Below are 25,872 nucleotides of genomic sequence, written 5' to 3' on the forward strand. Positions count from 1 at the left end.
GAAATGTTTCTTCTAACATTTCCATTCCTGACCTAATCAGAGATCCATTAATAAAAAAGAAGGAAAGAATAGATATTGAGTAAGTAACTAGCAGTCTCAGGCCTGTGTTAGCAGACTTAACAAAGTAGAAATCACTGAAGTCAAGCCTCCCACAGTGATGAACACTGGCTTCCACTTGGTTATTCCACTCAGTTGGTTATTTTGAGTCAATTAACCACTTCAGCATAATTATCACATTTAATCCATCCTCATGTTGTCTCGTGAGTTAGGTCCTATTATTTCAATTACTGGATGAGGGAAGTGATGTTTAGGTAGGTAAAGTAACTTACCCAAGGTCACATAGTTACTAATAATAGGTAGAATGAAGATTTAGATTAGGTTAGTATCTTGAAATCCATGCTCTTAAATGAATCTTGCTGATAGTTTGCGGGAAAAGTTGAGAGAAGAGCATGCCAAAGTAAGAAAAGACAGAAGTCAGAACTCTTAGAGTATGTATCAGGAGCAGTGAGTTTGCTTTGACTGGAGCATAGGATATGCAAAAAGGAGAAAAAGAAAATAGATGCAGTATCATGATGGCCTTTGAATCCATCCATTCACTTAATTCAGCCTAATATAAGTGTCTACAACTTTATTAGAGATACTTAGATGAAGAATAACCAGAGCACCTAGGTGGCTTAGCCAGTTGAGTGTCCAACTCTTGGTTTTGGCTCAGGTCGTGATCTCATCGGTCTTGAATTGAGACCCACATTAAGCCCCACATGGGGCTCCTCACTCAGGAGGCTTGAAGATTGCTTTCTCTGCCCCTATCCCCACTTGCATGTGCATATTCTTTTTCTCTTTCTCTATCTCTCTCGCAAATAAATAAATGAAAGACAGATAACCATCCTATCCTTAAGGATATCATAGTTTAGTAGTGTTGTAAATGTTGTAATAGAAGTATATGCAGAATATTGGCACCACCTTCCGTCTGGGAGGAGCAGCAGCAGAGACTTCCCATAAGAGGTAAATTCTCCGCTGGATCTTCAAGGAAGACTAGGAATTACCCAGGCAAAAGTTGGGGTAGGGAGCTTGCAGAGGAGGGACATGACCAAAGATAGGAAAGAAAGTGTCACAATGAGGAACTGTTAGTGGTACATGTGGTTGGCTTTATAGGGAAAAGGTCAGAGGGTTAGGTGGGTTCAGATCCTGAACTTTTAGGTTAGGAACTTTCAGACTTTTGACAGAGTGACAGCAGCCAGTGCAGTAGCATAAGCAAGGTACAGTAAATTATTATTTGGATCATGATGGTGACACAGCAGAAGAGGAGAGGACAAATGTGGAGGGGAAGTGGATTAAAAATGAGGTAGAATTGTATCAGGTGCTCAGGGAGAGGAATAATTTATGGCCTTGGGTGACTGAGAGGAGGAGGATGTCATTTATAGAAGGAATGAAACACTGCAGAAGGAGCTGGTTTAAAAGACAGTATCTTTGGGGAGCCAGAGTGGCTCGGAAAGTTAAATGTCTGCCTCGGGCTCAGGTCGTGATCCCAGGATCCTGGGATCCAGCTCCATGTCAGGCTCCCTGCTCTGTGGTGAGCCTGCTTCTCCCTGTCCTTCTGCCTGCCACTTCCCCTGCTTGAGCACTCTCTCTCTCTCTCTCTGTCAAATAAATAAAATCTTAAATAAAAGACAGTATCTTTAATTGAGGTTGAGCCATATTAAGTTTGAGATACCAACTATCCAGAGTAGCCTGGTAGTGAGTGTGAGTGAATAATCCACGTGCATCAGATGATAGTTGAACCATTAGGTTGGCAAGGAAAAAGGTAGAGAGAAAAAAGACAGCCAGAAACCAAGCTTTGGGCAAATGAAGCACATAAGGAAGAACAGTCCAAGCAGTGAGAGAGGATAGGGTGTGATTGAATGGATAAAGATGGGAGGCATTAACATAGACTGTTTTCAACAAGTTTGGCAGTGAAGTGAAGGCCATCATTGGTAGAATGGAGAGCAGTCATTAAAGACCCTCCTTTAAAAATAATAATAAAGTGGCTTAAGTAAGATCAAAAGCGAAAGGCATTTTTCCATAATGCTAAGTAATTAACCTCCAGCTCACCCTCAACATGTATCACTGAAATAATCCTTTGGTTTTTAGGGTTTTGGTTTTTGGTTTTTGAGGGTTTTTTTGGCTTTTTGTCTAGATGTTAAATAAAACATTTTTATTCTGCCTTTTTTACCTGCATTCTAATTGATATGATTTAAAAAATTACAGAAACTAATTAGCGGGTTTATCCCTTAGAATAAATGATTAAAGTTTTGTCTACATTTGTATATATCTTATCTATATTCATACTGTTAAGTGACATCACGAACTGTATTCTCTATCAAACCATACATATATTTATACTTAAGAAACAATGAATTCACTCAAATGGACCATGAATTAAGAGTTGATATATAATTTATTACCATGTAAAATACACACTCGTAGAGCCCGATTTTGTACAAAAGACCAGGGAAAAAGTTCAATATTGAGAGGCGTAATTTTGCTAAGTATCAGATTCCTCAAATAAAATAAAATAGTATTTGGATATATCCACATTTCCCAAATTTTAGTGACATTCCATTTTTCCTTATTTAGTAATTATTTTAAACTACTTTAGATTCCAGGGATGCCTGAGTAGCTTAGTCTGTTAAATGTCTGCCTTTGGCTCAAGTCATGATCTCAGGGTCCTGGGATTGAGCCCCACATTGGGCTCCCTGCTCAGCACAGAATCTGCTTCTCCCTCTGCCCCTCCCCCCTGCTCATGCTCGCTCGCTTGCTCTCTCAAATAAATAAATAAAATCTTAAAAAAAACTAATTTCCATATAAACAAATACTAAAGATCTATCATCTTAGGATGTGTTTCACAGCAAATTTGTATATGTTTGTGCAACCCACCCATAAATATGTTCTTCAGATGCTGCCCTAAAATAGATACATAGACAATACATATATAATATATATTTTATGGTTTTTGTTCTTATTGATGTAGGATATCTTTTATTTGTCCAAATCTATTTTCTTAGCATATTTTACAAAGTATTAGTGGTATTATCTCACAGTTTTTAAAATCATTAAATAGGCATTAGATGCATTTGGAAGAATCTTATCAATATAATGGGTTTCCAAGGAACTTTGGTCTCCTTAGGCCATTTCACACCTAATATTAGGTATTAGACTGTCTAACATTAGCTATTTTAAGTAAAGCAAAACAAATTTAACCTTAATTTTAAGTGACTTTCTTTTAATTGAAATGTTTAAATACAGGGTATATTCAGTTCTCGAGGAGAAAAGATCCTTATGGCAGATGCTGATGGAGCCACACAGTTTCCAGATATTGAGAAATTAGAAAAGGGACTGAATGATCTACAGCCTTGGCCTGTGAGTATAAGATATAGATTAAATGATCTTCAATCAAGAAAACAGGTAGTCTTAACATGAAAATGGGATTTGCATACAAGTTTAAAAAATTGGTGCTTTTTTGGTGTGAAATTCCTGTACAGAAATTCCTCCACAGAAAAGCTAATCATTTTATTATAAGCACTTACTGATGATCTGAGATTTACTTGACAATTATTTATTTAACATTCTAGCTAGCCATCTCTCTCAATTTTCAATCACTTCTACCAGAGTTTTAATGTTTATTATATATATTCAGCTTAGGCTTTTATTTAAAAGCATAGACCGGACCTCCCAAGTAAAGGTGTGAAATGAAACTGGATCACACTATGCTTGTTTGTGATGAAACAAACCCAAGCACCAACCACTCAGAAAAGATTATATGCAACTTCATGCAATAATTTCAGAAAATGGAGATTGACTTTGACTCAGCATAATGCATTTGAGATTCATCCATACTGCTGTCTTTGTATGAGAGTATGACAGTTTGTTTATCCATTCAATGTTGAAGGGCATTCAGGTTATTTCCAGGATTGGACAATTAGGCATAAAGTCTATATCAACATTTTTCTTTAAAAAAAAATTTTTTTTTTTTTTTAAGATTTTATTTATTTATTCATGAGAGACACAGGCAGAGGGAGAAACAGGCTCCATGCAGGGAGCCTGATGTGGGACTCAATCCTGGGTCTCCAGGATCAGGCCCTGAGCTGAAGGCAGCGCCAAACTGCTGAGCCACCTGGGCTGCCTGCCATTTCCACTTTTTAAAGGCCATTTAGGGGATCCCTGGGTGGCGCAGCGGTTTGGCGCCTGCCTTTGGCCCAGGGCGCAATCCTGGAGACCCGGGATCGAATCCCACATCAGGCTCCTGGTGCATGGAGCCTGCTTCTCCCTCTGCCTGTGTCTCTGCCTCTCTCTCTCTCTCTGTGACTATCATAAATAAATAAAAATTAAAAAATAAATAAATAAATAAAGGCCATTTAGAATAGACAAATTTACCAGATTCTGAGCTTTTTACCAAATAATTCCAACCTGGAGAGTATCAGACTAAGAGAATGAGTAAGCACCATTGGAGAACATTAAATATTACACCTACCTATCATCACATAGTATTTCAGAATTTCAACAGAAGCAAGAAAAATTGCTAGAGCTTGCTATTTTCAGGGCTTCAGGCTAAGTTTAGGGCACAGATCCATGTTGATTAAATCTATTCTCAGTGACATGTATCCTTGTATAGGACATGACAAAATCTCACAACAGCAAGGAACCCAAATACCCCAACAAAGCTTTATTGAACTTTAGATGTGCTCCCTCCTTCCCCCAGGTATAATATTCAGGCCTTGAATCTCTAGTTCAGAGAGGACAAACAGGGTCTACAAAAGGTAAAAGTTCAAGTTACCCCTGCTATCCAAAAGTAGAACATTCTCATTCCTAAACCAAATGGCATAAAGCAAAGAAGCAATTGCCATCAATTTACATGGCAAGTTCTTTGAGTGTTCCCAGACCCAAAAAATAACCTCTCTCAGGCTTTTCTGACACCTTAAGACACATCTTGCTAACAGATACACAAAGTAAATCAAGATAAAGCAGACATGGGCAGCCCCGGTGGCCCAGCCGTTTGGCGCCGCCTTCGGCCTGGGGTGTGATCCTGGAGACGCGGGATAGAGTCCCACGTTGGGCTCCCTGCATGGAGCCTGCTTCTCCCTCGCCTGTGTCTCTGCCTCTCTCTCTCTCTCTGTCTCTCATGAATAAATAAATAAATCTTAAAAAAAAAAAAAAGATAAAGTAGACATGCTTACACCATTCAAAGCAGTGGCAGCTTGCTGCTGAAATGCTGAGTGTAGTTCTGGGAAGGGAGCTTACCAGGGTGGCTCTCACTGCTCAGTGCACTGCCTGTCTAACAGTTTGCCACAAAGCAAATGTGGAACACTATTTGTGCTTTCTGGTGTTTGTTTTTGTAAAAGCAAAAATCCTCTTTATATCTCTTTCATTTAGCAAGAGCAGGTACTAATGTTGGTCTTTTGTAAAAGCTGTGTGGCCTAACGTGAATTTTTGAAGACTAGGGGATACCTGTATATCAAGGAGAATTCCTTCTATTGTACAAGAGCCACCTATGTTAGTCACAACAAAACACTGACCTGTTACCGTAGAAAAAGAACTGAAGTTTCATACAAAAGAAAGACTCCAAATGAAACCCAATATAATCCAAGAAACAGTATAAAATTGTATGAAAGTATTTTTGCTGAAGAAATAATGAAGATAATTCAACAGAGGCATTTGAAGGAGGGATGACAGAACAACAGAATGGTATTAAAAGAGAAATTACAGAAGCCAAGAAACAAATTGAAGGCCAACATAAGGTCAATGAATAGGACTATCCATGAATGAAATAGTTATTCATGAATAATTTAGAACTAATTATTGTTAGATTTGTTAAAATAATACCTATTTATTATAGCAAAAACTGAGCAATAAAAAAAGCAAAACACCCAAAAGCAGAAAATTTAATAATTAAAAAAACCTCATCTCCTTCCTAAAAATAATCATATATTTATTTAATTTCATGGCTTTTTACAAGTGTTCCCTTTCTCTTTCTACCACCACCCACCTCTCTTTTCTGTCTAGCAGTTTTTCTTTAAAGACACTAAATGGGGCACCTGGGTGGCTCATTCAGTTCAACATCTGCCTTTGGCTCAGGTTATGATCCCAGGGTCTTGGGATTAAGCCCCACATCTGGCTCCCTGCTCAATGGAGAGCCTGCTTCTCCTCCCTCGGCCCGCACCTTTGCGCGCATGCACGCACTCTCCCTCTTCAGTCCCTCTCAAATAAATAAAATCTTTAAAAAAAAAAAAAAGACACTAAATGAATTAACTAATATAATTCTTAAAAGAATTCTCTCTGAAAATATCCCTTTTACCCGCACTCTTCAAAGCAGCGACTACCGGGGCACTTTGGTGGTTTAGTGGTTTAAGCGTCTACCTTAAGCTCAGGTCATGATCCCAGGGTCATGGGATCAAGCTCTGTGTCAGGCTCCCTCCTCATCAGGGAGTCTACTTCTCCTTCTCGCTCTTGCTCTCACTCTCTCTCAAATAAATAATCTTTAAAAAAAAAAAAAAAAAAAAAGTAGCTACCTGCCACATGGGGCTATTTAAATTAATCAAAATTAAATAAAATTTTAGTTCCTTACTAAATTTTAAATATTCTCGCTGGCCACATTTCAAATGCCTGTGGCTAGTAGCTGTCTTATTGGCTAACAGAGATATAAAGCATTTGCATCACCACAAAGGTATGTTGGACATTACTACTTTATATTATATAATATGAAGTTATTATTGGATATGTTACATATTCACTCTTACTAAAAAAATATTTCTTCTTCCACCTCTTAGTGAATCATGATATGCTAAAAGAAAATCTAACTAGTACAATTGTTGGGCTTGATATCCTAGTTCTTCCCAGAGAACCCACAAAGATTATCAATATTTCTTCTGCATTATGCCTCTGGCTTAGGGGAGCCATGAGTAGGAGGAGGGTGGACGGTGTCAGATTGTTTGCAGCTGACTTTATGTCAAGGGCAAAGAAAAATTAAATGATGTAGCCAAAGTTATAGGGTAAACCAAACAATAAACAGGAGAAAAATCTGAACTTTCTTGTGAATCTAATTTCCTTTATACAACTCTGTAAGGGAAAGAAGTTCTGATGCCATCTTTTTTCCTTATCATAATCTAATTTACTGCCTTTTACTGTAAATGTTGAGTTATAAAGAACTAAAGCATTTGATTATGATTAAACATCTAATTTACAGCCTTGGTCTACAGCACCTCAAGGTATGCCTAATTATTTAAGAGTATCATGACTCTTTTTATATGCATCTCACCTCTTTGAAGGAGGTGGGAAGGATGCACATAAGTGATAAAGTTACAAAATCCGTTGTGGATCAACTCAGTAATAATTATTTTTGAATTGGGACCACTGTCTACTCATCATCCTGACAAAGCCTTAAATAGCCAGTTATTGCTCTCAGAAGACTTGCACTACGAAGCTAACATTCACAGAGGAAATAGAAGAAATCTTCTTAATTATCTAATTCAGATAGTGGCAAATTTTTTCTGTAAAGGACCACAGAGTAAAGATTTTCATCTTTAAAGCCATATAGTCTCTTGCAACTACTCAAACCAGTTGTAGCACAAAAGCAGACAGATTATACATAACTGAATGACCATGCCTATGTTCCAATAAAAATTTATTCACAAAACCAAGCAGCAGGCCAGATTTGGGCCATGGGCTATAGATTACAGACCCTAATTCAATTATTTATCCAGTATTGGAAACTTTTTATAACTACCCAGTGATCTTTCAGTCTCTGTTTGCATAGCTGTAGTGGAACCCAAACAGCCCATCCATCTCAGTAACAAAGTTCCTCTTTACGGTAAATGCAAAAATGCCTCCTTTTAATCACTCCAGAACCCCTTTGGTTGGTTCTGTTTTTTAGAGCTATACAAAATGGTCTTGTACTTTTTTTGTAACGGCCCTTTAGACAGTTAAAACTGCTTTCCATGTGTCTTTATTTTAGGCTGTCAATAGTTCTTTCAGCTTATAAAGCAGCGTATTTCTTTTTCTTATCCTGATCATTTTTCCCTAAAGGTGCTTCAGTTAGTGTGGATCTGGTTAGCACATTTACATAGCTACCACATATGACCAACTCTTTTGGATGCATTGCCATTGCACCCTGTCTCCCCAGTCCTCCAGCTGGCACAAACACATCCTCAAACTATGTATCTTTTGCCTTGGTTTATTTAGGAATGGAAGTGTGACTGTATTAAACGTTACCATGGTCGATTTCCATTTCTCAAGGTGTAGGACTCTTTTTCTATCTTTTATGCAATTGCCATTCCGTTCTCAATTCATTTAAGTCACAAATTTGATAAGCATGGCTTATATATATTCCCTTAAGACCTAATAAAAGTTGATTAGAACCATTCTGAAAATAGTGAAACAACAACGTGGGTTTCTAGTAGTCAAGTTCTGTAATGACTACATGACTAACTCACTAGATGGCAGTAGTTAACTTTAACTTAAATATCTTTTACAGTAGTGTGTTGACTCTCCAGAAAGTTTGTAATGGTTTCTAATGTTTTCTCAGCTGACTTTATTTTTAAATGCAGCAAAAAGAAATGTACTCCTACTTTGTGCTTGTATTTTCACTTAGAGTTCTGGTCAGATTATTCTTATCGAATTTAGAAAAGTTGTTTGCAATTTCTTCTCTGAAGACCTTTTAAGGTTTTAAACTAAACATATGTAATTTAAGTAGAGATTTTATGACACACAAATAAAATAGGGATTTGTGTTTAGTTCTGAATATTGTTATCTGTGTCATCTTTTTTCTTTAAGTGGAAAACTTTTCTCCCAGCTTCCCAATTTCTTAACCAATACTTATGCTACCTCTTTTAATAAAATATGCTTAATTTTACAGTAATTTTTCTAAGCAAAATATATGATGATCACTTGTTTAGTGGCTTAACTATTCAAATAGAATTAAAATTCCCTAAACAGCAAAATAGCTGACAAGAAGTCTGCACTCCATAACCGTAGAGTAATTCCTCTGGCCGTGACTGGGATCTTGAATTCTCACTTAGACATAGTTCAGTAAACTTAGTTTTTAGGTTTTGAAGGCCACACATGATGAAAAGTAACATATATGGAGCAAAATTGCATTGAGAAAAACTATAGGAAATAAATACTAGCCACCCCACCTTCAACACACATACCCCTGAGTCTACAGTGATTGCTAGCTGACATCCCTGAATGTTCCTTTGTCTTCAGTATAGTAACCTTGGGCCAAGTGTGGTTTTGGTATACCAACACTTCATACACGTAGGAGTGGTTTATTTTTTCCATAAATGAGAATGTGACAATTTGCTGTTTCCCCTTTTCTTATGGACCATGGGCAGGTCTAAGAGCCAGGTATATTTGTGTCACCTTCTCAGATGGCCAAGCATCCAAAAAAAGATCCCTTGACTTTCCAAATCATTCGTTTTATAGACCTGGCAGTTACACAAGCATTTTGCTGAGCTCTCTATGAAAATCAAGGCAGAATACACAAATTAAGAAGATAGTCTTAAAAATGTAAAAAGAGGTAGATGATATTCAATGAAACTTTCAGGACAGTCTGTCTCAGCAGATCATGAAGTGTGTTTCCCGGATCTTTGAACAACACGAGCTGCCTACCAAGCATGTGTATAAAGCCAACAAACATGGTTTGAAAGTGGATATTTCTTAAGAACAGGGAAAGCAAACTTGTCTGAAGGGCCAGAGAGTAAATATTTTAGGCTCTGTGGACCACATATGGTCTCCACCCCACCCCCCCGCCTTTTTTTTAACAACACTTGAAAAACCATTCTTGCTCATAGGTCATTCAAAAAAAAAAGGCAGCAGGCAGGCTTTGGCCCACAGGCCATCATTTACAACCTTGTTATAGAAGATTGAAACCTTGATATGACCATGAAAATGTTCATAAATTTAATGTCCTCATAATTGTGAAGAGAAAACTCTTAATTTTAAAAGGCAGGGATCAACATCTGGGTGGCTCAGTCATTTGACTGTCAGAATTGATTTTGTCTCTAGTTGTGATCTCAGGGTCATGAGATCCAGCCTCTCATCAGTCTCCCTACTCAGGTGGGGAGGTCCACTTGAGGATTTTTTCCTTCTCCCTTTGCCCCTCCCTCCTGCCCATGCACACACATGCATGCAGGCTCTCTCATGCGTGCTCTCTCTCTTAAATAAATCATTAAAAAATAAAAATAAAAGGCAGGTAAATAATAAGGCATCTTTGATCAAATAAAAGGAAGAAAAAGTAAATGTTGCCAAATTTATCTGTTGAGTCTGTAGATTCATACAATATTTTTATAGAACAAGTTGAAAATAAGGTTTAATTCACATCCGTTGATCTAATAATACATATCCCTTAACCTGGCTTTGAGAAATTTTTCTTAAGGAAATAATTAAGAATGTATATAAAAGTAAATTTTCTTTTAATTTTTTTTTAAAGATTTTATTTATTCATGAGACAGAGAGAGGGGCAGAGACACAGGTAGAGGAAAAAGCAGGCTCCCTATGGGAAGCCTGATGCAGGACTCCATTCTGGGACTCCAGGATTATGCCATGCGTCCAAGGCAGATGCTCAATCACTGAACCACCCAGGTGTGTCCATTTTCAAGGATTTTTTGCTGCTTTCTTTTTTTTAATAGCAATGTTTTTTAGTAAAAGGAAAAAATTAGAAATCATTTGAAATTTTAAATACTCATTTACAAAGGTTAAATTCATTATTATATAAAATGCTATTCATTAAATATAATTAAGTGAAAAAATATTTTTTTTGGTGCTGCGTTTTATTTATTTTTTTTTATAAATTTATTTTTTATTGGTGTTCAATTTGCCAACATATAGAATAACACCCAGTGCTCATCCCATCAAGTGCCCCCCCCCAGTGCCCATCACCCAGTCACCCCCAGCCCCGCCCACCTACCCCTTCCACTACCCCTAGTTCATTTCCCAGAGTAGGAGTCTCTTATGTTCTGTCTCCCTTTCTGATATTTCCCACTCATTTTTTCTCCTTTCCCCTTTAGTCCCTTTCACTATGTTTTATATTCCCCAAATGAATGAGACCATATAATGTTTGTCCTTCTCCGATTGACTTAATTTCACTCAGCATAATACCCTCCAGTTCCATCCACATCGAAGCAAATGGTGGGTATTTGTCGTTTCTAATGGCTGAGTAATATTCCATTGTATACATAGACCACATCTTCTTTATACATTCATCTTTCAATGGACACCGAGCTCCTTCCACAGTTTGGCTATTGTGGACATTGCTGCTATAAACATCGGGGTGCAGGTGTCCTGGCGTTTCATTGCATCTGTATCTTTGGGGTAAATCCCCAGCAGTGCAATTGCTGGGTAGTAGGGCACATCTATTTTTAACTCTTTGAGGAACCTCCACTCTTTTAACTCTTTTTGGAAAACCTCCAGTTTTCCAGAGTGGCTGCACCATTTCACATTCTCACCAACAGTGTAAGAGGGTTCCCTTTTCTCCGCATCCTCTCCAACATTTGTGGTTTCCTGCCTTGTTAATTTTCCCCATTCTCACTGGTGTGAGGTGGTATCTCATTGTGGTTTTGATTTGTATTTCCCTGATGGCAAGTGATGCGGAGCATTTTCTCATGTGCTTGTTGGCCATGTGTATGTCTTCCTCTGTGAGACTTCTGTTCATGTCTTTTCCCATGATGGATTGTTTGTTTCTTTGCTGTTGAGTTTAATAAGTTCTTTATAGATCTTGGAAACTAGCCCTTTATCTGATAGGTCATTTGCAAATATCATGAATGAGAAAGGAGAGATCACTACCAACACCAAGGAAATACAAACGATTTTAAAAACATATTATGAACAGCTATACGCCAATAAATTAGGCAATCTAGAAGAAATGGATGCATTTCTGGAAAACCACAAACTACCAAAACTGGAACAGGAAGAAATAGAAAACCTGAACAGGCCAATAACCAGGGAGGAAATTGAAGCAGTCATCAAAAACCTCCCAAGACACAAGAGTCCAGGGTAGATGGCTTCCCTGGGGAATTCCATCAAACGTTTAAAGAAGAAACCATACGTATTCTACTAAAGCTGTTCGGAAAGATAGAAAGAGAGGGAATACTTCCAAACTCATTCTATGAGGCCAGCATCACCTTAATTCCAAAACCAGACAAAAACCCCACCAAAAAGGAGAATTATAGACCAATATCCCTGATGAACATGGATGAAAAATTCTCAACAAGATACTAGCCAATAGGATCCAACAATACATTAAGAAGATTATTCACCATGACCAAGTAGGATTTATCCCCTGGATGCAAGGCTGGTTCAACACTCGTAAAACAATCAGTGTGATTCATCACATCAGCAAGAGAAAAAACAAGACCCATATGATCCTCTCAATAGATGCAGAGAAAGCATTTGACAAAATACAGCATCCATTCCTGATCAAAACTCTCCAGAGTGTAGGGTTAGAGGGAAGATTCCTCAACATCTTAAAAGCCATCTACGAAAAGCCCACAGCAAATATCATTCTCAATGGGGAAGCACTGGGAGCCTTTCCCCTAAGATCAGGACCAACAGGGGTGTCCACTCTCACCACTGCTATTCAACATAGTACTGGAAGTCCTAGCCTCAGCAATCAGACAACAAAAAGAAATAAAAGGCATTCAAACTGGCAAAGAAGAAGTCAAACTCTCCCTCTTTGCCGATGACATGATACTCTATGTAGAAAACCCAAAAGACTCCACCCCAAGATTGCTAGAACTCATACAGCAATTTGGCAGTGTGGCAGGATACAAAATCAATACCCAGAAATCAGTGGCATTTCTATACACTAACAATGAGACTGAAGAAAGAGAAATTAAGGAGTCAATCTCATTTACAATTGCACCCGAAAGCATAAGATACCTAGGAATAAACCTAACCAAAGAGGTAAAGGATCTATACCCTAAAAACTACAGACCACTTCTGAAAGAAATTGAGGAAGACACAAAGAGATGGAAAAATATTCCATGCTCATGGATTGGCAGAATTAATATTGTGAAAATGTCCATGCTACCCAGGGCAATTTACACGTTTAATGCAATCCCTATCAAAATACCATGGACTTTCTTCAGAGAGTTGGAACAAATTATTTTAAGATTTGTGTGGAATCAGAAAAGACCCTGAATAGCCAGGGTACTATTGAAAAAGAAAACCAGAGCCGGGGGCATCACAATGCCAGATTTCAGGTTGTACTACAAAGCTGTGGTCATCAAGACAGTGTGGTACTGGCACAAAAACAGACACATAGATCAGTGGAACAGAATAAAGAATCCAGAAGTGGACCCTCAACTTTATGGTCAACTAATAATTGACAAAGGAGGAAAGACTATCCACTGGAAAAAAGACAGTCTCTTCAATAAATGATGCTGGGAAAATTGGACATCCACATGCAGAAGAATGAAATTAGACCACTCTCTTGCACCAAACACAAAGATAAACTCAAAATGGAAATGGATGAAAGATCTAAATGTGAGACAAGATTCCATCAAAATCCTAGAGGAGAACACAGTCAACACCCTTTTGAACTTGGCCACAGTAACTTCTTGCAAGAAAAAATAAATTTTAAACATCTAGATATATACAGATAGGTAGCTAGAGCTGTATCTAGTTATCTATGTATGAAATAATAACATCAGTTGTCTCTGGATTGTGGGACTGTGAATATCTTTTCAAATTTTTGTTTTTCTTTAATTGTTTCTTAAGTTATCTCTGCATCCGGGATGCCTGGGTGGCTCAGCAGTTGGGCGCCTGCCTTGGGCTCAGGTTGTGATTCCGGGATCCAGGATCAAGTCCCACATCAGGCTCCCTGCGAGGAGCCTGCTTCTCCCTCTGCCTTTGTCTCTGTCTCTGTCTCTCTTGCTCTCTCTCTCTCTGTCTCTCATAAATAAATAAATCTTTTTTTTAAAAAAAGTTATCTCTGTACCCAGCATGGGGCTCAAACTCATGAGACTAAGATCAGGAATTGCATGCTCTTCCAACTGAGCCAGCAAGGCATGCCTTGTTTGTTTTTAACTATGAATATTTATTGCTTTTGAGGAAAAAATGGGGATAAGATTTTTTTTAAGTCAAAACAATTTTTTAATAAAACTTTTTTTTTTAATTTTTATTTATTTATGATAGTCACAGAGAGAGAGAGAGAGAGAGAGGCAGAGACATAGGCAGAGGGAGAAGCAGGCTCCATGCACCGGGAGCCCGACGTGGGATTCGATCCCGGGTCTCCAGGATCGCGCCCTGGGCCAAAGGCAGGCGCTAAACTGCTGCGCCACCCAGGGATCCCATAAAACTTTTTCTTAATTCACTACTTCAGGGGATCCCTGGGTGGCTCAGTGGTTTAGCGCCTGCTTTTGGCCCAGGGCATGATCCTGGAGTCCCAGGATGGAGTCCCACATCAGGCTCCCTGACTAGAGCCTGCTTTTCCCTCTGCTTGTGTCTCTGCCTCTCTCTCTCTCTCTCTCTATCTCTCTCTCTCTCCGTCTCTCATGAACAAATAAATAAAATCTTAAAAAAAAAAAAAATTCACTACTTCACTTTATATTCTAAGTTTTCCATTTCTGCCCACATTGGCTAAATAGGACTAATTCCACTATCTGAGTATTCTTTTACCAATTTCTAAATTGTTGCAACTTTATATATCTACCTCATTTGGAGTCAGGTTTGCCTTATGGAGTACCTGTGTCAATTTCCATTTCCACTTCATTTATGTTTCTTAACTTTGGGTGTGGGGTTCAAATGCATCTAGGTTCAAATTGCATGTGACCTTGGGCAAGTTAATCCATCCACCTCATTTTCCTCATCACTGACATAGGGACAATGAGCCTAAGTTCATAATCCTGAGAGAATTATTAAAATGTTTTAAGATATGTGGTCAGGTGTTTAGCATGTGTTCAGCACTCAATAACCATTATCTCTAATTATTAACATTAGTCTTTGTGCTTGATTTTCAGAGAGGATTCTTATGTCATTGTTTGTAATTGTTCATATAAATTAGATCTACCTAGTTCTTCTAGTCCGTTCCTTCTCTCCCATGAATTGTGTGGAAATACTTAAATGGAGAAGTACTAGGTGAGAGAAATTCTGATTGAGCATTTCTTTCTAGAAGACAATACAGTACCACTTTTTGCCACTTTTAAAAGCTAGCTGTTGGGGATCCCTGGGTGGCTCAGCGGTTTAGCGCCTGCCTCTGGCCCAGGGCGTGATCCTTGAGGCCCGGGATTGAGTCCCACATCAGGCTCCCTACATGGAGCCTGCTGCTTCTCCCTCTGCATGTGTCTTTGCCTCTCTCTCTCTCTCTCTCTTTTAATTTTTTTTTAAGGATTTTATTTATTTATTCATGAGAGACACAGAGAGAGAGAGGAAGAGACACAGACAGAGGGAGAAGCAGGCTCCATGTAGGGAGCCCGACGTGGGACTCGATCCCAGGTCTCCAGGATCATGCCCTGAGCCGAAGGCAGATGCTCAACCACTGAGCCACCCAGGTGTCCCATCTCTCTCTCTTTCTCTCTCTCTCTCTCTCGAATAAATAAATAAAATCTTTAAAAAAAAAAATAAAAGCTGTCACAGTAATTGAAGTATTCATTTTTCAATACCCACAAAAAATTAGCAATACTCTAAAGCAGCTTAAAAGAGACTCCATGTTTACAAACATTTTCTAATATGAGCAATTTTAAAAACAAGAATATCTTTTCCTAAAGAACAGCTAACTAAAAAAAAAAAAAAAAAAAAAAAAAAACAAACAAAAAAAAACAGCTAACTGTTCTAAAAGCTATTTAGATGTATTCCTTGCAATATTGAGGACAGTACCAGGGATTCAATTCTTATATACGAACTGCAGAAATACAAACTTCTTCTAAAAGCTTTTAGGGACTTAGACTGAGAGAAAAAGATTTTAAATGAAAGCTTTCATTTGTTTGTTTTTAGTTTAATGAAGTGACACTTTATTTTTATATTTTAATTAAGTGACATTTTAATTCTACTCAGTGTCTGAAAGGTGGGAGGAGGTCCTTTATTTTTTTTTTTTTAATAGTAACATTACTGCTCTTTTTGGATTTAAAGTTGAATCTTATTTGCCATACACTGTCTGAACTTTTTACATGGTTCTTAAGAAAAGTATTCTCTCTCTTCCTGAGCAAAGTACCTCTGCCAGAAAAAGGGAAGAAATTATTCTACTACTAAATAGTAGGGAAAGTAGGTAACACATAATTTCCAAAAGAAAATATAATAGACACTAAAATTTCCCCAAAGTTTCTTTTTATTAAAAAGAAAAGGAAATGAGATCACATATGGTTATATTTTCCCCTTATAAAATTAGGAAATTGAAAATGAGAATAATTAGAACTGGCAAAGATTTGATGAAGTAGTCAATATTATGCCCATTTAATGGGAATATATAGAGCCTTTTAAAGAATAATTTGGCCATATACATTTAAAACATTCATGCTTTCAATTTAGTATTCTACTTCTATGACTTTTTCCAAAGAAGGAAATCCAAATAGAGTTTTATTATATTCAAAGATATTCTTTTGGGTACCTTTCTAAAATCATGAAATTAGAAATAGTAAACACAGACAAACTAGTGAAAATATGGTACATCTTTATGATGAAATATAATATTGCCCTGACCATTGACACAAAAAAGAAAGATAGACATGCAACACTGCTATGATAAGTTCTTGAAAAGTAAACCTGAATTTTATCAAGCTTCTAACAACCAGTTTACAGGAAATACAAGGGACAGAGAAGCATGGTAAATGTCACCAGGGTGGGTACAGTCAGCAAAATCCAAAGTCTAGGAAGGTTTACAAAACAAGTTACATAGTTTATTCAACAAATAGTTTATAAGAAAAAAAATAAACAGAAGTAGGGGGGAATCCACAGGTAAAAGAAACATCAGCCAACTTGTAAGAATTTTACTTGGTTTGATTCAAATAAACTGAATGCATTTAAGAGATAATTGGACAAATTTGAAAACTGTATCTGATGATATTAAAGAATTATTAATGTTTTAGTTTTGATGGTACTTTTGTGACTGACATATACAGCAATTTATAGTATGTGATGCCCAGAATTTGTTAGGTGGAATAGTGATGAGGGGCTTTAAAAGGAAGCAAGATTGGCCATGTATTGTTTTTATTTTTCATTTTATCTTTTTTTTAATCTATTGATAATTATTGAGCCAGACTATGGATACATGGGGGCTTCATTTTTCTATTCTCTCTGTTTTTTTTTTTTTTTTTTAAGATTTTATTTATTTATTCATCAGAGACAGAGAGGCAGAGACACAGGCAGATGGAGAAGCAGGCTCCATGCAGGAAGCCTGATGTGGGACTAGATCCCGGGTCTCCAGAATCACGCCCTAGGCTGAAGGTGGCGCTAAACCGCTGTGCTACCTGGGCAGCCCTTTTTCTGCTTTTATGTATTGTTTGAAAATACCCGTAATAAAAAGTTGAAAAACAATGAACTTGAATAAAGAAATTTTTAGATTATTTTAAGTGAAAAAGAGCTGATACGTAGGTGAATTTCAGCTACAGTTTTAAATGCAGAGGGGAAAAAACTCAAGGGAAAAATAAAATACTATCAGTGCCTTCTTTTAGGTAGGGAGATTATACGTGACTTTTTATAGTAAAGTTATATGCAAATTTAGATGCTTGCCTTTTTTTTTTTTTTACAGTATGCACTTTTTAATTTTGTTCATTTTGTTGAATAGTTCAAAAGTCAAATGGTACAAGAAGATAAACAGTGAAAGGAGGCAAGCCCTTCATTTCTGAATCACCCAATTACTCTCAGAAGTAACCAGTGTATTTATTTCTTGTGTATCCTTCTAGAAGATGTGTATTTGTATTCTTTATTTAAAAATGCAAATTGAGGGACGCCTGACTCTAACCATGGATGGCTCAGCAGTTGAGTGTCTGTTTTTGGCTCAGGGTGTGATCCTGGAGTCCTGTGATCAAGTTCCACATCGGGCTCCCTGCATGGAGCCTGCTTCTCCCTTTGCCTGTGTCTCTGCCTCTCTCTCTCTCTCTGTCTCTCATGAATAAATAAATAAAATCTTTTTAAAAAATGCAAATTGTAACACTATTTACTGTTCTATTGTTCCATTTAACAATGTACTCTTGGGACACTTGTTCAGTGTCTGCCTTTGGCTCGGGTCATGATCCCTGGGTCCTGGGATCAATGCTTGCATCAGGCTCCATGCTCAGTGGGGAGTCTGCTTCTCCCTTTGCCTATGTCTCTGCCTCTCTCTGTGTCTCTCATGAATAAATAAATTAAATCTTTAAAAAAAATGTAACATGGGGATTGAGTCATATTTATACAGCAAACTGCTTCCTCATTCTTTCACAGAGTCATAACTAATGCCTTTGGATAGATATACAGGTTTCCCACTTAAGACAACACTGAAATGATTAACCCTGTGTGAAAGTCCTTTCACACATCTCCCAAGTTTTTACCTGAAGAATTCCTAGTTGTGGAATTGCTGAGTCAGACCATAAGTATATTTGTAATTTTGATAGTTTTCACATTGCTGTCTGCAGAGTGTGTAGGCACCATATTGTAAACACTGATAGGTTTTATTTGCATTGCTTTTGGGATACATGTGATTAAGGATGTTTTCAGTTGTTTAAGAGCTATTTTCACTTCCTCTTTTATGAACACTCTGTTTATAAACTTTGCCTCTTTTCCAACTGAGTTCTCAGGGTACTTTTTAAATAATTCATAGGGGTACTTTAGCATTTTGGAAATTATCCTCTTGTCTGTAATATAAATTACCAGAATTACCCCCAATTTATATGTCTTTTAACTTTGAATGTGCTTGGATTTTTGTTTTGCCATGTAATTTTCAAAAAATTTATTATCAAATTGATTTACCTTTTCTTATAGATTTCATGTACTTATGTTGTCCTTGAGATCATTTTAAAAATCATTCCTGATATTTTACACTTAAATACTATTCAGTATGAGGCTCAGGTTCATAAAACTTAATTTGGTTTCCAAGAAGCTACCCAATGTCCCACAGCATTTATCAGTTCATCTTTTCCCCACTGATTGAAAATGTCATCTTTATTGTATCTAGTTATCCGTGTATGTGTGTGTGTGTGTGTGTGTGTGTTTCTAGTCTTTGCATACTATTCTGGTCCATGAATTTATCTATTAACATTCTAGTACTTTAGTTTTAATTATTATAGCTTATACTATATATTAAATCCCTTAAGGCTGGTCCTTCCTCATTATTAGATTTTTCCTGGCTCTTCTGATTCTTTATTTTTCAATATTAAGTCTTACAAATTGCTTATCTAGTTCAGTGAAAAATTATTTTGACATTTCTATTAGTATGGACTTAAATATTAATTTTAAGGAGAATTGATTTTTGATACCATCATCACATCTTCTCATTCATGATCATGGTATGCCTTTCTTTGTTCTGGATTCTTTTGTTTCTCTTGGTAGCATGTACATGTTTTCTTTACTTAAGATATTGCCACATTTTTGTAAAGTTTATTTCTAAGATTTTTCTTTCTTATGGATGTTACAAATACTGTCTCCATTATGTTTTCTGATTATTGTTTGTATATATGAAGACTAATTTTATATATATGTATATATATATATATATATTCATATATTCATTTTATGCCCACTCATCATCTTAAATTTCCTTAATGTTTGTAGTTTTTCAGTTGATAATCTTGGGTTTTCCAGAATGTAATGGTTATGTATAATCATACCATTTACAGATACCATTTTTCTTTCTTTTTTTTTTTTTTTATTTTTATTGGAGTTCAATTTGCCAACATATAGAATAACACCCAGTGCTCATCCGATAAAGTGCCCCCATCAGTGCCCGGCACCCAGTCACTCCACCCCCCCCCACCCCCCTCCCTTTCCACCACCCCTTGTTCGTTTCCCAGAGTTGGGAGTCTCTCATGCTCTGTCTCCCTCTCTGATATTTCCCACTCATTTTCTCTCCTTTCCCCTTTAGTCCCTTTCACTATTTTCTATATTCCCCAAATGAATGAGACTATATAATGTTTGTCCTTCTCCAATTGACTTATTTCACTCAGCATAATATCCTCCAGTTCCATCCACATCGAAGCAAATGGTGGGTATTTGTCGTTTCTAATGGCTGAGTAATATTCCATTGTATACGTAGACCACATCTTCTTTATCCATTCATCTTTTGATGGACACCGAGGCTCCTTCCACAGTTTGGCTATTGTGGACATTGCTGCTAGAAACATCGGGGTGCAGGTGTCCCGGCGTTTCACTGCATCTGTATCTTTGGAGTAAATCCCCAGCAGTGCAATTGCTGGGTTGTAGGGCAGATCTATGTTTAACTCTTTGAGGACCCTCCACACAGTTTTCCAGGTGGCTGCACCAGTTCACATTCCCACCAACAGTGCAAGAGGGTTCTGCTTTCTCTACAACTCTGGGAAATGTACCAAGGGTGGTAGAAAGGGAGGTGGGTGGGGGGTGGGGGTGACTGAGTGCCGGGCACTGATGGGGGCACTTTATTGGATGAGCACTGGGTGTTATTCTCTATGTTGGCAAATTGAACACCAATAAAAAATAAATTAAAAAAAAAACTTATTAAGTCAACACCCAAGAAAGATACCATTTTTCTAATACCACTACCTTTTCCTTCTAATGACCTTAATATATTTTTAATCAGAAAAATCATTTAAAAATATGAATTTTCAAGTAGTACATGTCCCTGATATTTAGCCCTGAATATTATCCTCTTATTAAGTATAATTGGCTTCTTGAAGCTGTACATACTCTGAACATCTAAGTAAACCTTGAAAGATTTTAATGTGGGATCCCTGGGTGGCTCAATGGTTTGGAGCCTGCTTCTCCCTCTGCCTGGGTCTCTGCCTCTCTCTCTCTCTCTGTCTCTCATGAATAGATTAATAAAAATCTTTTAAAAATAAATAAAGATTTTAATGTGACCTTAAAAAAATAGTATCTAAAAAATGAGATGACTTGGATTGAAAATATTTTTATTAATGATATTTAATACTGATATTCAAATACAATATTCAAATACTGAAAAATCATTTTATTTTTCTTCAGGAACAAATGGCTATTGCATGTGGATCTCGAGCTCATTTGGAAAAAGAATCAATTGCTCAGGTGAGGCTTTCACTAACTGGCATGGATCAGCAGATTATTTTTCTTTTCATACTTATTAGCAAAAAATAAGCTTTCATATTTAATCTTATAAAAATGAGTTTCCTTTCAAAGGAATTTTTTTATTGGAAAGTTTGTGAAAGATTAGCATGTTTAGGAATTGAGTTTTTGGGTTTTTTTAATAAGTATACAAAAAGTATGTAGACTTTGACTTCAGATGCAAACAGCTCTTTTATTTATTTATTTATTTATTTATTTTTTAAAATACAAGAGTCCCCATTCAGTTCTAATATAAAACAAACTTTTCTAAATGATGGATTTGTGAGCCATTCGACTTGCCTATAGTTTTTCTGACATTGGCATACTTCAAGTACTATATTTTGGGTTTCATTTAAAGTATTTTGTTATCTTTTTTTTTTTTTTTAACTTTATTCCTCTTAGAAAAGTGCTGTACTTTAAAACTAAAATTGTGACTACCTTCACCATAGGCCTTAAATTCTTCATTTTGTTATTTGTATATTAGGCTAGAAAAGCTGGAGTATATTGGGAGGAAAAAATATATTAAGGAATTATTATGTATAATTTTTAAAAAATTATTTTATTTATATTTTCACTTAAATATCTGGGTCCAGTGTGTCAAGCCCAGTAATTGTCCATTATATTCTTTTTTTTTTTTTTTTTACATATATATATATATATAACCACACCCAACTGGTTTGTTTTATTGGAGAAGGGCATGTGGAGTTAACAACATGAGGACAATTGGGACCTGAGGTCGGGGAAGAATAGCATCCCCTCCCCATACATGCCCACTGCCCCAAATAAAAAATAACCAACTATGGGAGAGCAGCTTAGACAGTGACTGAAGTTGGGGAAGGGAACAGGGAACCCAGGGGACAGCGGAAGAGACCATGCGTGTGCTGGGAGGGCCCAGAGGCAGCGGCGGTGTGAGTAACATGAGTACGAGTCTCTGTGTCTTCCACATAGGTCTATATAAATATATAGAGAGAAGTTGTTCACTTTCCCCTGCTCTCCCCTATGCTCCGTGGGACTTGCCGCCATCCCAGCTCCTCTTTCCACATGAGGGCGAAGAGAAGGGAATGATGAGCAAGTCATCACCGAATTGCAGTCAGACCCACATCCATCAGCTTCTGGATCTTCTGTGTTATTACAGGATTTTTTAAGTGTTCGCTGAGTGCCTGAGGGTCCTTCTGCATCTGCTCCAGGATAAGCCACATGGCCGGGTCACTCATTATCTGCTGCACCTCAGGGTCAGCCATGGCCCGTCGCTTCACGTCTTTGGGGCTCTTGTGGCGGTTGTACTGGGCCATCATACAGTGCTGGTAACTGTCTGCTGCTTCCTTACAGTTGGAGTCCAGATCTAACGCCTTCTGGTAGACATCCATGGCTTTTCTGTAGTCCTTCATTGCCTCCAGGGCAGCTGCTTTCCGAGTGTACCCCTTGATGAAGGCCGGCTCTAGCTGGATACATTCCTCACAGTCCTTGAGCGCCAGCTGAAACTCCAGGAGTTTGGTGTAGCAGGCAGCTCGATTGCTGTACAATTTGGCATCTTTTGGATTCCGTCTGATGGCTTCTGTATAATGCTTCATGGCCTGGGGATAGTCCCCTTTCTGAAAACATTCATTGCCTTTGTTCTTCTCCTTCAAGGCCAGATCTGGGTTTATGTAAGCCAGCCGCTCTTGCTCCTTCAGAATTTTCTCTGCCTGTTGGCATTTCTTGAGCACATCTGGGGTCCGGTGCTCTGCCAAAGACTTGTTATAGAAATGGATGGCAGACTTGTACTTTTCTTCCTTGAAGTAGGAGTTGCCAATTCGAGCATAAGCTTTGGCAATCTGTGATAGTCCCAGTTTTCTCGCCCCACTTCGATGGCCTTCTCACAAAGCTCCCCGCATTTACAGTAGTTGCCCTTCTCGAAGTACACAGCTACTTGATTGGTCATGTAAGTCATTTTGGTGGGGTCCAGGTTCTTGGTTCTGTCATAGTGCTTCAAGGCTGTGTCAAAGTCTTTCTTCTTGTAGGCTTCGTTCCCTAGCTCTTTCTCTTTCAGCGCCTGCTTCTTATTCTCTGGAAGATCTTCTTCCATTGGCTCTGGCTTGGTGTCCTTCCTGGGAGGAGGAGGTGGGGGAGGTGTTCCAACTTCCTCTTCCTCATCCATACTGCCCAGATCCACACCCAGCAGGACGCTCAGAGTAGTCTAGTCATAATCCGGGGATCTTGCAGTTTCGTGCCCAAGTCAGATGGCTTGTTTCGTAGTTGCTCTATCAGCTCCCAGTAGGTAGGATCAGCGAGCAGTGTCCTTGTCCTGCGATCACTCTCCAATTTCTGTTACAGATTGGGCATGTTGAAAGGGTTCATGAATTTCCATTCTGCCACCCGAGCCTCCATATTCTATAAGCCCTCTTTGAGCTGAGGATTATTTGCTTTTGCTTCATGTTTTAAACCCTCTTCGTAGATTTGCTTGGCTTCTTCAAATCGGTTCAAGAACTCAAGGGCTGCAGCCTTCCTCAAATAGCCCTTGCCCTAGTTGGGCCTTAAGTCCTCTGTTTTGCAGCCATCCTCATAAGCCTTCTGGTAGTCTCCTTTCTTGGCGTATGCTGCGGAGCGATTGCTACAGAGCACATGGTTTTGGGGATCTAACTTAATGGCCTCAGAGTAGCACTGCAGTGCGTCATCGATGTTGCCCACACTCAGGGCCTTATTGCCCTTCTCTTTCAGCTCATTTACTTGCTCCATAGCCCAGCCCGGAACCCCGTTGAATCGACTCCGTCCGCTACGCCTTCCCAACCTGTCCATTATATTTTTAATAGTTCATCTACTAGAGTGGTCAAATAGATAAAAAAAATAAGGCAGTATTTTTTAATGCAAGGTCAAAATTACCTGGGGAGTTTTGTTTAGTTTTAACATGCATATTTCTAGCCAGTCCTAGACACACTGAATCAGATTATAGGGATGAACCAGGAATCTATATTTTTAATAATTTCCCAGGCCAACCTTATGCATACCAGAGTTTGAGAACTAACAGAATAAAAGGCTAAATCTTTCCCTCAATGATTCTGAAATAAGATGTGAAGAAATTACAATTTTTTTTAACATACACTGATGGCAGGGTCATAGAACCTCTTAAGGATTATGCTCAAGTGTGGAAACCTAGACTCTTAAAAAATCAGTTATTTTAATGTCTTCTAATGTAATCCAGTGTTCTCTGCCTCTGTAGACTCTTAGTGATATTTGAAAAAGGTAAGCTATTAACCATAGAGAATATCATATTCCTAGAAATTTAAAATTGAAAGATTGCTTAGAGATTAGCTAGTCCAACTTCATCAGTTTGCTGATAAACAAGGGATAAGGAAAGGAAAAGTATATGTCCAAGATGTTTACATTATTTTGTAATTATAAAACAATAAACTATAAAATACTAAATTTTAAATATAGAAAATATAAATAGATATTTCTCCTGGATGGAATACCATGCAGCCAATAAAACAGATGACCGTGGAGACTATATAATAACATTGGTGTTTTTTTGTTGTTGTTGTTGTTGTTTTTTAAAGATTGATTGATTGATTGATTGATTGATGACAGACATAGAGAGAGAGGCAGAGACACAGGCAGAGGGAGAAGCAGGCTCCATGCAGGGAGCCCAACGCAGGACCCGATCCCGGGACTCCAGGATCGCGCCTTGGGCCAAAGACAGGCACTAAACCGCTGAGCCACCCAGGGATCCCCACATTGGGTTTTTTTAAATAAGTATACAAAAAGTATGTAGACTTTACTTTGACTTAAGATGCAAACAGCTCTTATTTATTTATTTTTTAAGATACTAGAGTCCCCATTCAGTTCTTAATATAAGACAAACTTTTCCAAATTATGCATTTGTGAACCATTCAACTTGCTGTTCAATACCCATTTAATACCCAAAATATTAAGTTGTATGAGAAAAAAAGAATAAATACAGCATAATTATTTATGCAAAAATATCTGTAAACAAAAACACTTAAGACTAGGCTGGTATTTAATGGTTTTATGAATAATTTTTTTTCTTTTAAAAAAACATAATAGGAGGAAAAAAGATAATATATTTGGTAAAGGAAAAAAAGGATACGGCAAAATAGGAAGCAAGAGAGTAATTAGAAAGTTAATGAAATAATCTCTAGGCAAGAGATAGCTGGGACCTATATTTAGGTTCCAAATATTTATATGGCGGCAGTAGAAAGGAACCACGTTTTTGGTTTTGTTTTTAATGGTGTAAATTCTTTTCACTTAGAACTTCCATTAGTTGAAAACTCTGAATTTTTCCTAGTGATAGTAGTTAAATAAGGCTGTGCTGTGGTCTAAATTTCCTTTTTATCTAGTGCTGCTTTTAGCTAGACCTCAAGGGAACTATCCCAGGATCTTTGTATTTATCATTTATTTTGTCATCCGTTCATCTGTTCCTCCATCTGTAAAACTTAGTGATTGATTTAGAGCCTTTGAAGCCCACAGAATCAGGGCAGCCCTGGTGGTGCAGTGGTTTAGCACCGCCTGCAGCCCAGGGCATGATCCTGGAGACCCTGGATCGAGTCCCACGTCAGGCTCTCTGTATGATGCCTGTTTCTCCCTCTGCCTGTATCTCTGCCTCTCTCTCTGTCTCTCTCTCTCTGAATAAATAAATAAAATCTTAAAAAAAAAAAAATCTTGAAGCCCACA

General features: G+C 37.7%; 1 protein-coding gene and 1 pseudogene across 4 annotated transcripts in view; one reads left to right on the forward strand and one right to left on the reverse strand.

Moving 5' to 3' along the window:
* The window catches only part of ALG5 (ALG5 dolichyl-phosphate beta-glucosyltransferase), a 48,572-nt gene that overhangs the window by 7,534 nt on the left and 15,166 nt on the right, over positions 1 to 25,872 (forward strand). For all 4 annotated transcript variants that reach the window (XM_072797352.1, XM_072797353.1, XM_072797351.1 and 1 more), the window contains exons 6-7: positions 3,283 to 3,396; positions 21,109 to 21,168. In XM_072797352.1, coding sequence (XP_072653453.1) covers positions 3,283 to 3,396; positions 21,109 to 21,168 — 174 coding nt within the window. The remainder of the gene's footprint in view (positions 1 to 3,282; positions 3,397 to 21,108; positions 21,169 to 25,872) is intronic.
* LOC140616629 (stress-induced-phosphoprotein 1 pseudogene) lies at positions 21,829 to 23,994 on the reverse strand (annotated as a pseudogene).

Source organism: Canis lupus, chromosome 24 (assembly GCF_048164855.1).
Source record: "Canis lupus baileyi chromosome 24, mCanLup2.hap1, whole genome shotgun sequence".
NCBI lineage: Eukaryota > Metazoa > Chordata > Mammalia > Carnivora > Canidae > Canis > Canis lupus.